General features: G+C 40.9%; 1 protein-coding gene and 1 long non-coding RNA gene across 2 annotated transcripts; one reads left to right on the forward strand and one right to left on the reverse strand.

The window, feature by feature from the left end:
• Nucleotides 1-3764: 3764 nt before the first annotated feature.
• Nucleotides 3765-6297, reverse strand: LOC128512073 (uncharacterized). Its single transcript, XR_008356232.1, has 4 exons — nt 6244-6297; nt 4841-5025; nt 4277-4404; nt 3765-4179 (listed from the first exon to the last, which is right to left on the reverse strand). It is a non-coding gene; the product is annotated as an uncharacterized LOC128512073 (long non-coding RNA).
• A 2203-nt stretch (nt 6298-8500) lies between these two features.
• LOC128513723 (serine/threonine-protein kinase pim-2-like) lies at nt 8501-10381 on the forward strand. The gene is made up of 5 exons (XM_053487307.1): nt 8501-8955; nt 9125-9175; nt 9353-9725; nt 9822-9998; nt 10180-10381. The coding sequence occupies exons 1-5, from the start codon at nt 8512-8514 to the stop codon at nt 10293-10295; spliced, it is 1161 nt and encodes a 386-aa protein (XP_053343282.1). The 5' UTR covers nt 8501-8511; the 3' UTR covers nt 10296-10381.
• The last annotated feature ends 928 nt before the right edge of the window (nt 10382-11309 follow it).

Here is an 11309-nt window from a genome sequence, read left to right on the forward strand (position 1 = left end):
TGTACCTTAATGTACTTTCATTTGTTCATGACCTTCATGAATTAATTTAACTTGAATATACTTGGTGTAATAACTAATTATTACACCTGAGAGCCCGTGCACACCGCACACCTCTGCCTAGCATCCTGCTCGCCAACATCCAGTCACTGGAAAACAAGCTCGATGACCTCAGGGCCAGGGTAAAGTTCCAGAGAGACATTCGGGACTGCAATCTCCTCTGCTTCACCGAGACATGGCTGAACCCAGCGGTGCCGGATCACGCCATCCAGCCGGCCGAGTTCTTCTCGGTTCACCGCATGAACAGGACGCGGGACTCGGGGAAGTCAAGGGGAGGCGGCGTGTGTTTAATGGTGAACAGCAGCTGGTGCAACAGCGCGAGCATTGTTCCTCTCACACGCTCCTGCACACCCAACCTGGAACTACTGTCCATCATGTGTCGTCCTTTTTACCTTCCTCGGGAGTTTACATCGGTCATAATCAGCGCCGTTTATATTCCACCACAAGCGGACACGGACACTGCCTTATGCGAGCTGCATGAGGCACTCACACAACAACAAACACAACACCGGGACGCTGCGCTTATTGTGGCGGGGGATTTTAACAGTGCCAACCTCAAACGCGCAGCGCCGAACTTTTATCAGCACATCACCTGCCCCACCAGGGGCGAAAGGACACTGGACCACTGCTATACAACGGTCAAGGACGGCTACAAGGCACAATCTTGTCCACCGCTTGGTAAATCCGACCACGCCGCCATCTTCCTCATGCCAAAATACAAACAAAGGCTGAAACAGGAAGTTCCGGTTCAGAGGGAAATCGCGTGCTGGACAGACCAATCGGTGGCCGCGTTACAGGACGCACTCGATGATGCAGACTGGGACATGTTCAGAAACAGCTCCGATGGTGACGTCAGCGTGTTTACGGAAGCGGTTGTGGGATTCATCGGGAAACTAGCGGACGATACCGTAGAAAAAAAGACTATTAAAATGTTTCCCAACCAGAAGCCGTGGGTGGATAAAACCATCCGCGACGCTCTGAGATCTCGCACCGCTGCCTACAACACGGGACTCGCGTCGGGGGACATGGAACCATATAAAGCTGCGTCATACAGCGTCCGGAAGGCGGTGAAAGAGGCGAAGCAGCGCTACGGGAGGAAACTAGAGTCACAACTCCAACAGAGTGACTCTAGGAGCCTGTGGCAGGGATTAAGGACAATAACGGATTATAAAGCACCAACATCCGGTATGATAAACGCAGACGTGTCTCTGGCAGACGAGCTGAACACTTTCTATGCTCGCTTCGAGGCTGCAGCTAAAGACGCTAGCGATGCTAATGCTAGCGGCGCTCACGGCTGCAGACAGGAAGTCACTGCCAGCACCGGAAGCGCGTTCATCATCTCAGAGCATGACGTGAGGAGAGCCTTCAAGAGAGTGAACACCAGGAAAGCAGCAGGACCAGACGGCATCTCAGGCCGTATTCTCAGAGCCTGCGCAGACCAGCTAGCACCTGTGTTCACTGAGATATTCAACATCTCTTTATCTCAGTCGGTGATCCCCACATGCTTCAAAGCATCCATCATTGTTCCTGTCCCAAAGAAACCTCATCCTGCTTCCCTCAATGATTATCGCCCTGTAGCCCTCACTTCAGTAGTAATGAAGTGCTTTGAACGCCTGGTCAGAGACACCCGGTTCATCATCTCTTTACTACCAGACACACTAGACCCACTACAGTTCGCTTATCGTACAAACCGTTCCACGGACGATGCAATCTCTCATCTCCTCCATACATCTCTCACTCACCTGGACACTCGGAGGGGGAATTATGTGAAAATGCTCTTCATCGACTACAGTTCTGCATTTAATACCATAATTCCCTCCACACTTACCACCAAGCTGGAGCACCTGGGACTCAGCTCATCAATGTGTCAGTGGATCTCCAATTTTCTGACTGGCAGACCACAGGCAGTAAGGATGGGCGGACATGTCTCAGCCTCCCTCACTCTCAGCACTGGAGCCCCCCAGGGTTGTGTTCTGAGCCCCCTGCTGTACTCTCTGTACACCCACGACTGCGTGGCCACTACCAGCTCCACCACCATCATCAAGTTCGCTGACCACACTGTTGTGGTGGGCCTGATCACGAACAACGATGAGACGGCCTACCTGGAGGAGGTTGGAAATCTGGAGAACTGGTGCCAGAGAAACAATCTCCTCCTGAACGTCAGTAAGACAAAGGAGCTGATAGTGGACTTTAGTACAAAGCAGGTGAGGAACTACCAGACCCCAGTCATCAACAGGAGCCCAGTGGAGAGAGTGGACAGCTTCAGATACCTCGGTTTTCACATCACGCAGGACCTGGCATGGTCCTGTCACATCAACACCGTGGTAAAAATGGCCCGGCAGCGTCTCTACCACCTCAGACGCTTGAGAGACTTTAGACTGCCCTCCAAGGTGCTCAGGAATTTCTACTCCTGCACCATAGAGAGCATCCTGACGGGAAATATCACGACCTGGTTCGGGAACAGCACCATGCAGGACAGACGAGCTCTACAGAGGGTGGTGCGATCAGCTGAGCGCATCATCCGCATCGAGCTCCCTGACCTGCACTCAATCTACAGCAAGCGGTGCTTGACCAAGGCCAGGAAGATCGTGAAGGACCTCAGCCACCCCAATAACGGACTGTTTACTCTGTTGCGGTCTGGGAAGCGATTCCTCCCCTTGAAGGCCAACACAGAGAGACTGAGGAGGAGCTTCTTCCCGCAGGCGATAAGGTCTCTCAACCACAACCACACCACTATGCAGAACTAACAATCTTTTCATCTTTTTCATAATTGATCAAATCTATCAATCTTCTTACATCCATGAACACTATGGACAATTACACGCTCACCTTCCTTCATATATACACTACATGTCGTACGTTTACATCCTGGACCATTGCACAATGACACTTTAATAACTTTGCACACCTACCTTCACAACTACACTATATTTTACAGTTTTACGTTTACATCCTGGACCAGTGCACAAAGACACTTTAATAACCTCTGCACAAAATCACTTTGTTCTATGCATATTTGCACACACAGCACAGTATATTTCAATTTGTACAGTAGATTTCTATTTTTGCACATCATATTTCTATTTTTATTTTTAGTTCTATTTTTTCCTAGCACATTTCTATTTTTATTTTTAGTTCTATTTTTCCTAGTTTAATTTAATTTTTTATTTAATTTCTATCGTATTTCTTTTATTCATATTTATTTCTTATTTGTAAACTTTAATTCTCTTCTAGGGTCAATGGCAGTCGTATAATGCATTTCACTACATTTCGTACTGTGTATGTTTGTGTATGTGACAAATAAAATTTGAATTTGAATTAACGTTATGGTATAATGAAGTGTATTCTGACAGGATTTGATTTGAGAGGATTGTTTCTGAAAGGGACTTTGCTGTGTATCAGAAAACAGTTAAGTTAGACAAATAATAGTATTTTTTTTTCTGTATTTTTGCTTACCCTAAAGATGTCTGCAGAGTCCATAGCTGCCCTAATTTATCATTGCACAATTCCTAAATGACAGAGGGGACAAATCATAATTAGTATATTAGCACATACAATGTCAATATATTAAATAATTTAATTAAATTTTGCAAACTATCCATTTAATCATACCTATTCATTCATCTCATGTAAATCTGTTTTATTTTTGCTTCATTTGCTATCTTCAGAAAAAAAAAAAAAAAACCTTCTTTCATGTTTTTTCTCGTCAGAATGGCATCTCCATATAGCCGCCCCAGTCCCATCAGGGTCAAATGTGTCATAAACCATCGACATGTAAAAACCCTAAACTTCCAGGTCGTGAATGGAGAAATAAGGCTTGGGAATCAAAATATCACCTATATTAGTGCACTGTCCACTGGTGGTAAAGTGTACATCACACAGTCCTCTTCGGACAGTGCAGCCTTTGAAGAGGGTGTGACGTACTACGTCAAAAACTACACCTTGTCCTCAAGGTATGGCCAGGAACGTCTGTTCATGGGGCCGAACACAACGACATGCAAAACTGCTCCCCTCACACTGACGTTTGACGCCGAGAAGATGGCCAGAGACACTCTCATTCCACCATCTGTCTCAGGTCCTGGTCATCCCCAGTCACCATTTTCAAAAGGGGGCTACTTGAGTCTGACGGGAACATGTAAGTGACTTAAACTGAATTATCAAAAACTGCCCAAAACATTTTTAATTTATATTTAACAACTGATATTTTAATTTAAAATACCTTTATAGTTGCAGTTTCCCAGGATGACTACTGTGAGGGACACAGAAGTCCCCATCTTGGATCTGGGGATCAAAAGCGGCTCCAGGATCCTTGAGGTGTCCTTGTGGCGGGACCAGGCCCTGACCAAGCTGCAATTGAATGATAAAATGAATATCGGTCACCTCAGAGCAAACGCCGAGGCCGAAAAGTTTAACTCAATGGTCTACACAACTGTGGAGGTATGCAACATACACAGTGCAGGCAAACTCTGGCCCTCTGTCATGAAGCATAATCAAATATGCCTGTCTGTAATCTTAAAATGCAGAAGACTTTGGCAAGTTTTTCAGGGTGTTTGATTGTCATTTTTGCTGCATATAAAAATCTTTTCTCCTAAATTATCGTGTAGTAACTATTTCATAAAATCAATAACACGCCCAAGGCTGCATTGTGCGTAGCACCAATCTTTAGCCATGACAATATTCAAAATATAGCACAGCCCTTCTTAGATTAATGTGTAAAAAAACTATTATAACAACAAAAAGCTAAATCATTAAAGATTCATCAACACTAAATTTGTTTTTTTACCTTTTTCTTTTGCAATTTCCAAGGTTTTGGAGCAAGGACCAGTGGTGGAGGACATAGTAGTCATCGGCTTGTCCGAAGCCAATGGTGAGGTGTCCTTACTCGCTGAGGACTTCAGCGAGTACACAGCATGCCCCGAGCTCCTTGAAGGAAGTGCAGACGAGCTCCTGTGTCAGCTTCCACTTCATCTGGAAGTTGTACACGATCGCAAGAAAATTAAAAAAAAAAAAAAATGATATTGATTAACTGAGTTCCCAGTGAAATAGTTAGCTTTTTTAAATTCTCTTATTGTTTGCTGTTCAATTTTGTTCTATAAATTATTTGTTTCGCACACACACCTAAGACATTCCCTCTGTTCCTCACAATTTCTTTTTTATTTTTGCAATTTGATCATTTATTGTTTTGTTGCTGATTATTTAATTGTAATAAAGTATATATATTATTACAGAACCATTGAAAGTGTGTTTGTGTGCAGTTGGATAATTAGCAATTGATGTCCAGGGTTCCAGACTAACATTTGAGAGCAGTGGCAGCAGGAGCAGATTTGGTAGTGCTGGGGAAGTGGTGTGTGGGATTATTAAAAATATCTTTTAAATCATAAAACCATAAAATTACTATTGTTTTGCATTAATAAAGCAGTTGCATATTTATTTTTTATAAAAATAAATTCTTTATTATAATATCTTAACAAATACATCATAATTGTGTATAAGTGTGTTAATACAGTAATTTATTACATAAAATTAATTTAGTTATGTAACCGTTACATCATAACAGTTATTGTAAATTTTCATAATACCTATATAAAGAATGTGTGTATGTATGTATATATATATATATATATATATATATATATATATATATAATACACACATTTTTATGTCGTATTTCTTAACTTAAAATTATCTCTAAATAAATAAAGCAAAGCGCTGGAATGTGCCATTTAACAGCCTTAATTAGGCTGTGATAATGACCGACACATTTTCCCGGGCAAATTTTTAGGCAATTTTTTATCTTATTTTATAATTACCTAATTAAACATGTTGTCCTTTCTGTCAAACAGTTAAACTGAACCAAATCTAAAACGTTTACAAAAAATATACAAATTATTAATTAATTCATTCATTCATTCATTATTTATTTATTAAATAAAAAACGCAATTCACTACAGAGTACTGGCTTCAATATTACAAAAAGAAATAATTATAATTATTGTTCATTATTGCTCATGGTATTGCAATAATGAAACAAATGAATACATCAATCATGTTAAGTTCCTTCTTGTAAGCATGCACAGTATAATCACATATGGATTAACGTTAGTTAATTGCTCCTTACGCATTACACAACCAAGACACTTTTATACTTGAAAACCAAAACAGTTATTAAATTAATATCTTACTTACATCGTATCTGCTCTTCTTAGCGAAACAATTCAGAGCTTTCACTCCATATCTTCAGTACCCACTGAGGACATGGCGTGATCGCAGCAAAAAATCCCGCGGATTGAGACGATTCTGGGACTGTTGCGCAGACAAATTGTTGACGAAGTACCGCGAGACTGAGAGATTTGAAAACATTAGGAGATGCCTGCTCTTGATGTTCTCGCGATACTTTGTAGTGCTATTCGGTTCTTCAACGAATGGTTCTAACCACAAACTCCATAGTGAATGAATCTATCTATCTATCAATCTATATATCTGTAACTGTCTATCTGTCTGACACTATCTATCTATCTGTCTTTTAAAACGTTTAAACTTAAACTGTTTTAACTTTTTTAACTTCTTAAACTATTTTAAACTTTTCACACTTTTAAACTTCTATCTCCGGCTTTCTCAAGCCAACTTAAAGTTTGTCTAAACAAACTTTTTTATCTAGTTATCTAAGTAAAATAATTAATTAATCTATGTTCTATTATAAATATATGTCTGACATTTATAATAAACCAAACGGCTTGAAAATCGGTTGAAAATTAGGCAAATTAGGGTGATTTTAATCGTTGATAGTTCTCTGCCAATGTTAACTAATGCAGAGTAGACGCGGCTTCCCCCGACACAAGATGGCGGCCGCGCTGACGCATCGTTCCTATGGACAGCAGCGTCAGAGGCGACATCTAGTCAGTATATATATCGATGCCTCGCTTCAAGGAGTGTGTCGGTTACCTGAGAGTCACGTGACGAATGGCAAACGTTCTGATTTGTTTGGTGCTTCAACTGGTGAAAGGCTCGTTCACGTGCATGTCTCATTGCCCCAATCAGCAAGCACACTGTGCGCCCCTAGTGCACTTGTTACAACAGCGATTGTATATGTATAATTAGAATTGAGCTGTCCCGCTAAGGCCATAGGGTAACTGATGTAATGGGGCCAGGGGCTAGCTCAGTCTAGCTGTAGTCTCATTGGACTACGGTTCGGAAGATCCCAGGTTCAAACCCCACAACCACCAAGTTGCCACGGTTGGGCCCTTGAGCAAGGCCCTTAACCCTCAACTGGTCAGATGTATAATGAGATAAAATTGTAAGTCGCTCTGGATAAGAGCGTCTGCTAAATGTAATGAATCGCAAAAACGTAGTTTGTTCACTTAATTTTTAAAGATGGTAGTTATGTATGCAAGCATTTTTTTAAACACATACAGAGGCACAATTATGAACATTTTTATATATAATGATTGCAAGCTCCATATTAATGATGCTGTTTGCGATGTTAGGATCTATTTGCTACACAAACTTTGTCCACTAGATGGCAGTATAACGAGCTCTTAAATAAAGTGTCATGGAATGAAACTTTTTGGTGAAAATATTGTCTGGGAATCCTCGACACCTAAATGAGACTTTATCTCGCCATCACAGCAGCACGGGGCAGATCCTGTTCATCGGCTTAATAAACTCAGGCATCGGCCGATGTGATTATTTAAAAATATGGGGGGTTTAGTCCAGATTAATCGACCGACCTCTAGTATTTACTACACACTGTAGTAACCTGTAGTATTTATTATAGTAATTTTATTACAGTAAGGTTTAAAACCACTGTAGGATATTTTCTTATGAGTTGAGAGGAGATAATTTAGGACGTTGTTTATAAACTTTAGGCTGATTCTCCTGCTGCATTTTTCAAATTGTGCAGAAGCGTCTTTAGAACATGATGATGTCACAGAGCCCAAGCTACTCACAACACATCGCTTACAGACAGAGAAAAGCACAGAGAGAGAGAGAGAGAGAGAGAGAGAGATTTAAACACATTTATTTTACCACACTAAATTCTGTAAAAAATTACAAACGTGATGACTCTCTGTTGTCCAGCAAACAGTAAGTTTATTTTTACTATTGTTGTGTGGAAAAAACATTAATTCTTAATGTACACGTTGAGGATGGGGACATGATGTTCTCACCACCTTCTGAGAGAGCAGTACATTAAACACTAGTTTATATAGTAGCTGTAGTAGGAAGTCACACTCAGTTTAGGGATGGAATTAAATCATATCAAGAACATGTAAGACTTCTGAAGTGTATCCCTTCATGATGAAAGTGACTATATATCATTATGTGTATCAGTCAGTCCTAGTAATGTATAAAATTATATTATAAGCGGACCCACGCTTTACTGGAAAAGAAAGGACAGAGTATCTCATGAAGAGAAAAAGGTTGAATCTTGAGGAAGAATCTGATCCCCAGCCCAAGATGAGAAGAGGGTCAGAAGAGATGGATGTGAAGCCTGACAAGGCTGACACCTGTGTAGAGGCAACCCCCTCTATCACTATAAAAGAGAGAGAGAGAAACAGGGTGTCCGTTCCTTGTGAAGGCCCTGCAGTGAAGGCGAAGAAGAGAACAGAGAAGGAAGAGACCAACGTCAAGACTGAAAAGAGAGGTACGAGACAGAAAACAGGAACACAATCAGAACACTCTTTCCACAATCAGACATTTAATTTAACATTTTGGACTCAGACGTTACCTGTAGAAGTCTCACAAAGCTGGATTTGTAAAAGAAAGCTTTACTGTTTTTTTTTTCGCCTTTTTTTTTGTTTAACAGCAGACTTTTTCAGTCGCTACATTTTGGGACGTTTGCTGGGGAAAGGAGGATGTGGTGCAGTCCACGCAGGAGTTCGCAAATCAGACGGTAAAAAGGTAAATATCAGCAAATATAGAGTTAACAGGCACTGCTGAATACACCACCTGTAGATCAGTAGATATTACTGCCGGTAATAGACAGAGTTGTTTCGCTTCTTAGTGAGTTGGAAATTGTACTAATGTTAGATGAGAGCAGTGAAATTAAATATGCAGTTCTGTGTTACAGGTGGCCGTAAAGTTTATGCGCAAACCTGGAATTGACACCTACATCACCCTCGTAAGAGAACTTAAAACTTGTTTTTGTGATTTTTTTTAGATGAAACATGTGATGGGGAAAAGTAACACACCTCCTTAAACACAGTTTTACTTTTCACTCATTATTAGATGACAAATATAACACTTGACATCACACATCTATCCAGTCCAATCCTAACTATATCTATTGTGTTTTTAGCCTGGGGACACACGCAGACTCCCTCTTGAGGTGGCGCTCATGAAGCTCGTGTGCGAGCCACCTTACTGTCCCTTGGTGATCGAATTGGTGGAATGGCACGAGACATCCACACATGTCATCCTGGTCCTGGAGCGGCCCGAACCCTGCACTGACCTCTTCGACTACTGCGAAAATGAAACTATGTCTGAATCAATGGCTCGCATCATCACGCGGCAAGTTATTCACGCTGCACGTCACTGCAGTGACCGGGGTGTCTTCCATCGGGACATCAAGGCGGAAAACATTCTGCTGAACCCTCGTACTCTCGAGATAAAGCTGATCGATTTCGGCTGTGGAGATCTGCTGAAGAACACCCCCTACACGGAATATGCAGGTAATTGTAGCTTAAAGATGAGCTGATTTGATAGGAATTCATGGTGGATCGTTTTTGTAACCTTAATGCAACACTTCTTCTCCGTCTTCCATTCAGGCACGACGACTTTCTGTCCACCCGAATGGATCGTCAAAGGAGAGTACGAGGCGGAACCTGCCACCGTCTGGGGTCTTGGTGTATTTCTGTACCAACTGTTATGTGGAGAAGAGCTTTTCAGTGAAGCCAAAGATGTTGTAAATGGCCACGTGGACTTTCCTGATCATCTGTCTGAGGGTAAGAAAAATACAGATGCTTTACATTCTAACCCGTACACAAAGCTGGAAAACCTCCACAGCAAAATGGTTAGAAAGAAAACTAATTAAGAAAAAGCCTACATGACAGAAAATATAAACATTTAAAGTTTTAGAAGGTTAGAAAAGTTAAATTTTAACCACTTATGTTAATGCATACACAGCTTCCTGCAGTCTGATAAAGTTGTGCCTACAACGAGACCCTAAAAGACGACCAACACTCAAGCAGATCCTGTCACATCAGTGGTTCTGTGTTCAGGAGGCCAGGGAGAAACAGTGACACAAAAGGAAAAAGCACCTGGAGGCAGCAAGAATCTCCTCAGTACCTTATTGTGTGTGTTTAATGTGTTGCAATGCCTGTTAAAATTAAAGGCTCACTCATACTGTAAAATGTAAATAACAATATGTAAAAAATGTGTTAAAATAATGTAAATTGTAATAAACTTAAATTTATTTTTTAATAATACTGGTTCATGTCTGTGTTCGTGTGTGTATGTTGGAGACACAGCCAGAGTGGCTAATTGGGACGTGCTAATTGGGAAATGTTTATCGTATTTTGTCAGCCAAAGTGTTATTTAACATTAATAGCATGTTATACTTGTAAATGTAACTTAATTTTAAAGAATAGTCCATGCATGCAGTAAAGCGACCCTTTCATTAAATAATTTTGCCTCAGTGAAGAGCATAAGTGTTCTGAGACAATATGTGGTCTATTCTATGAAAACCCAGCTAAAGTCTTTTATTTTTTTAGAGCCATTCAGTGGTTTTACATTAAACCATTTTACAAGAGTTTTCTGTAGAAAACAGTGAATCACAAAAAATAGATTTAGATGGGTTTTCACAGACAATGTTATGTATACCAGAATACACACAGTTTTTCTGCAGTTTGTTGCAGTACAATTTCTAAAGAACAGTCACTACACTTGGACATAAAATGAAAAAAAAAGTTTTATTGTGCATGCACACACACACGGTCACAATGATATAGTGAACAAGTAGACGCATGCATGGATGTTGACTATGAGAGTGACGATGCGTACTGAGGCTGAGTGTGGGAGATGATTACCCACAATCCCATAGCGTGAGAGAGAGAAGAACCATTGGCTCAGCTGTGATCATGCGACGCTCTGCAGACATACATATACAGACAGATATACGTACTACAGTACTTGTAAATCAAGACAAGATTCGAGTTAAAAGTTATTTAAAAAATTGCTAAATGCTCGCAAGTTTCTTGCAATCCAAGATTCCAATGTATTGCCAAAAGTATTTGTTAATCTGCCGTCACATGCAT

This window comes from Clarias gariepinus, chromosome 2 (genome assembly GCF_024256425.1).
Source record: "Clarias gariepinus isolate MV-2021 ecotype Netherlands chromosome 2, CGAR_prim_01v2, whole genome shotgun sequence".
Taxonomy (NCBI): domain Eukaryota; kingdom Metazoa; phylum Chordata; class Actinopteri; order Siluriformes; family Clariidae; genus Clarias; species Clarias gariepinus.

Bases quoted from the DNA above. Each gene is read 5' to 3' on its own strand.
- LOC128513723 (XM_053487307.1), top strand. From the start codon at position 8,512: ATGAGAAGAGGGTCAGAAGAGATGGATGTGAAGCCTGACAAGGCTGAC. The intron at 8,956-9,124 runs GTAAATATCAGC...TCTGTGTTACAG, and splicing joins GCAAATCAGACGGTAAAAAG to GTGGCCGTAAAGTTTATGCG. The intron at 9,726-9,821 runs GTAATTGTAGCT...TCTTCCATTCAG, and splicing joins CCCCTACACGGAATATGCAG to GCACGACGACTTTCTGTCCA.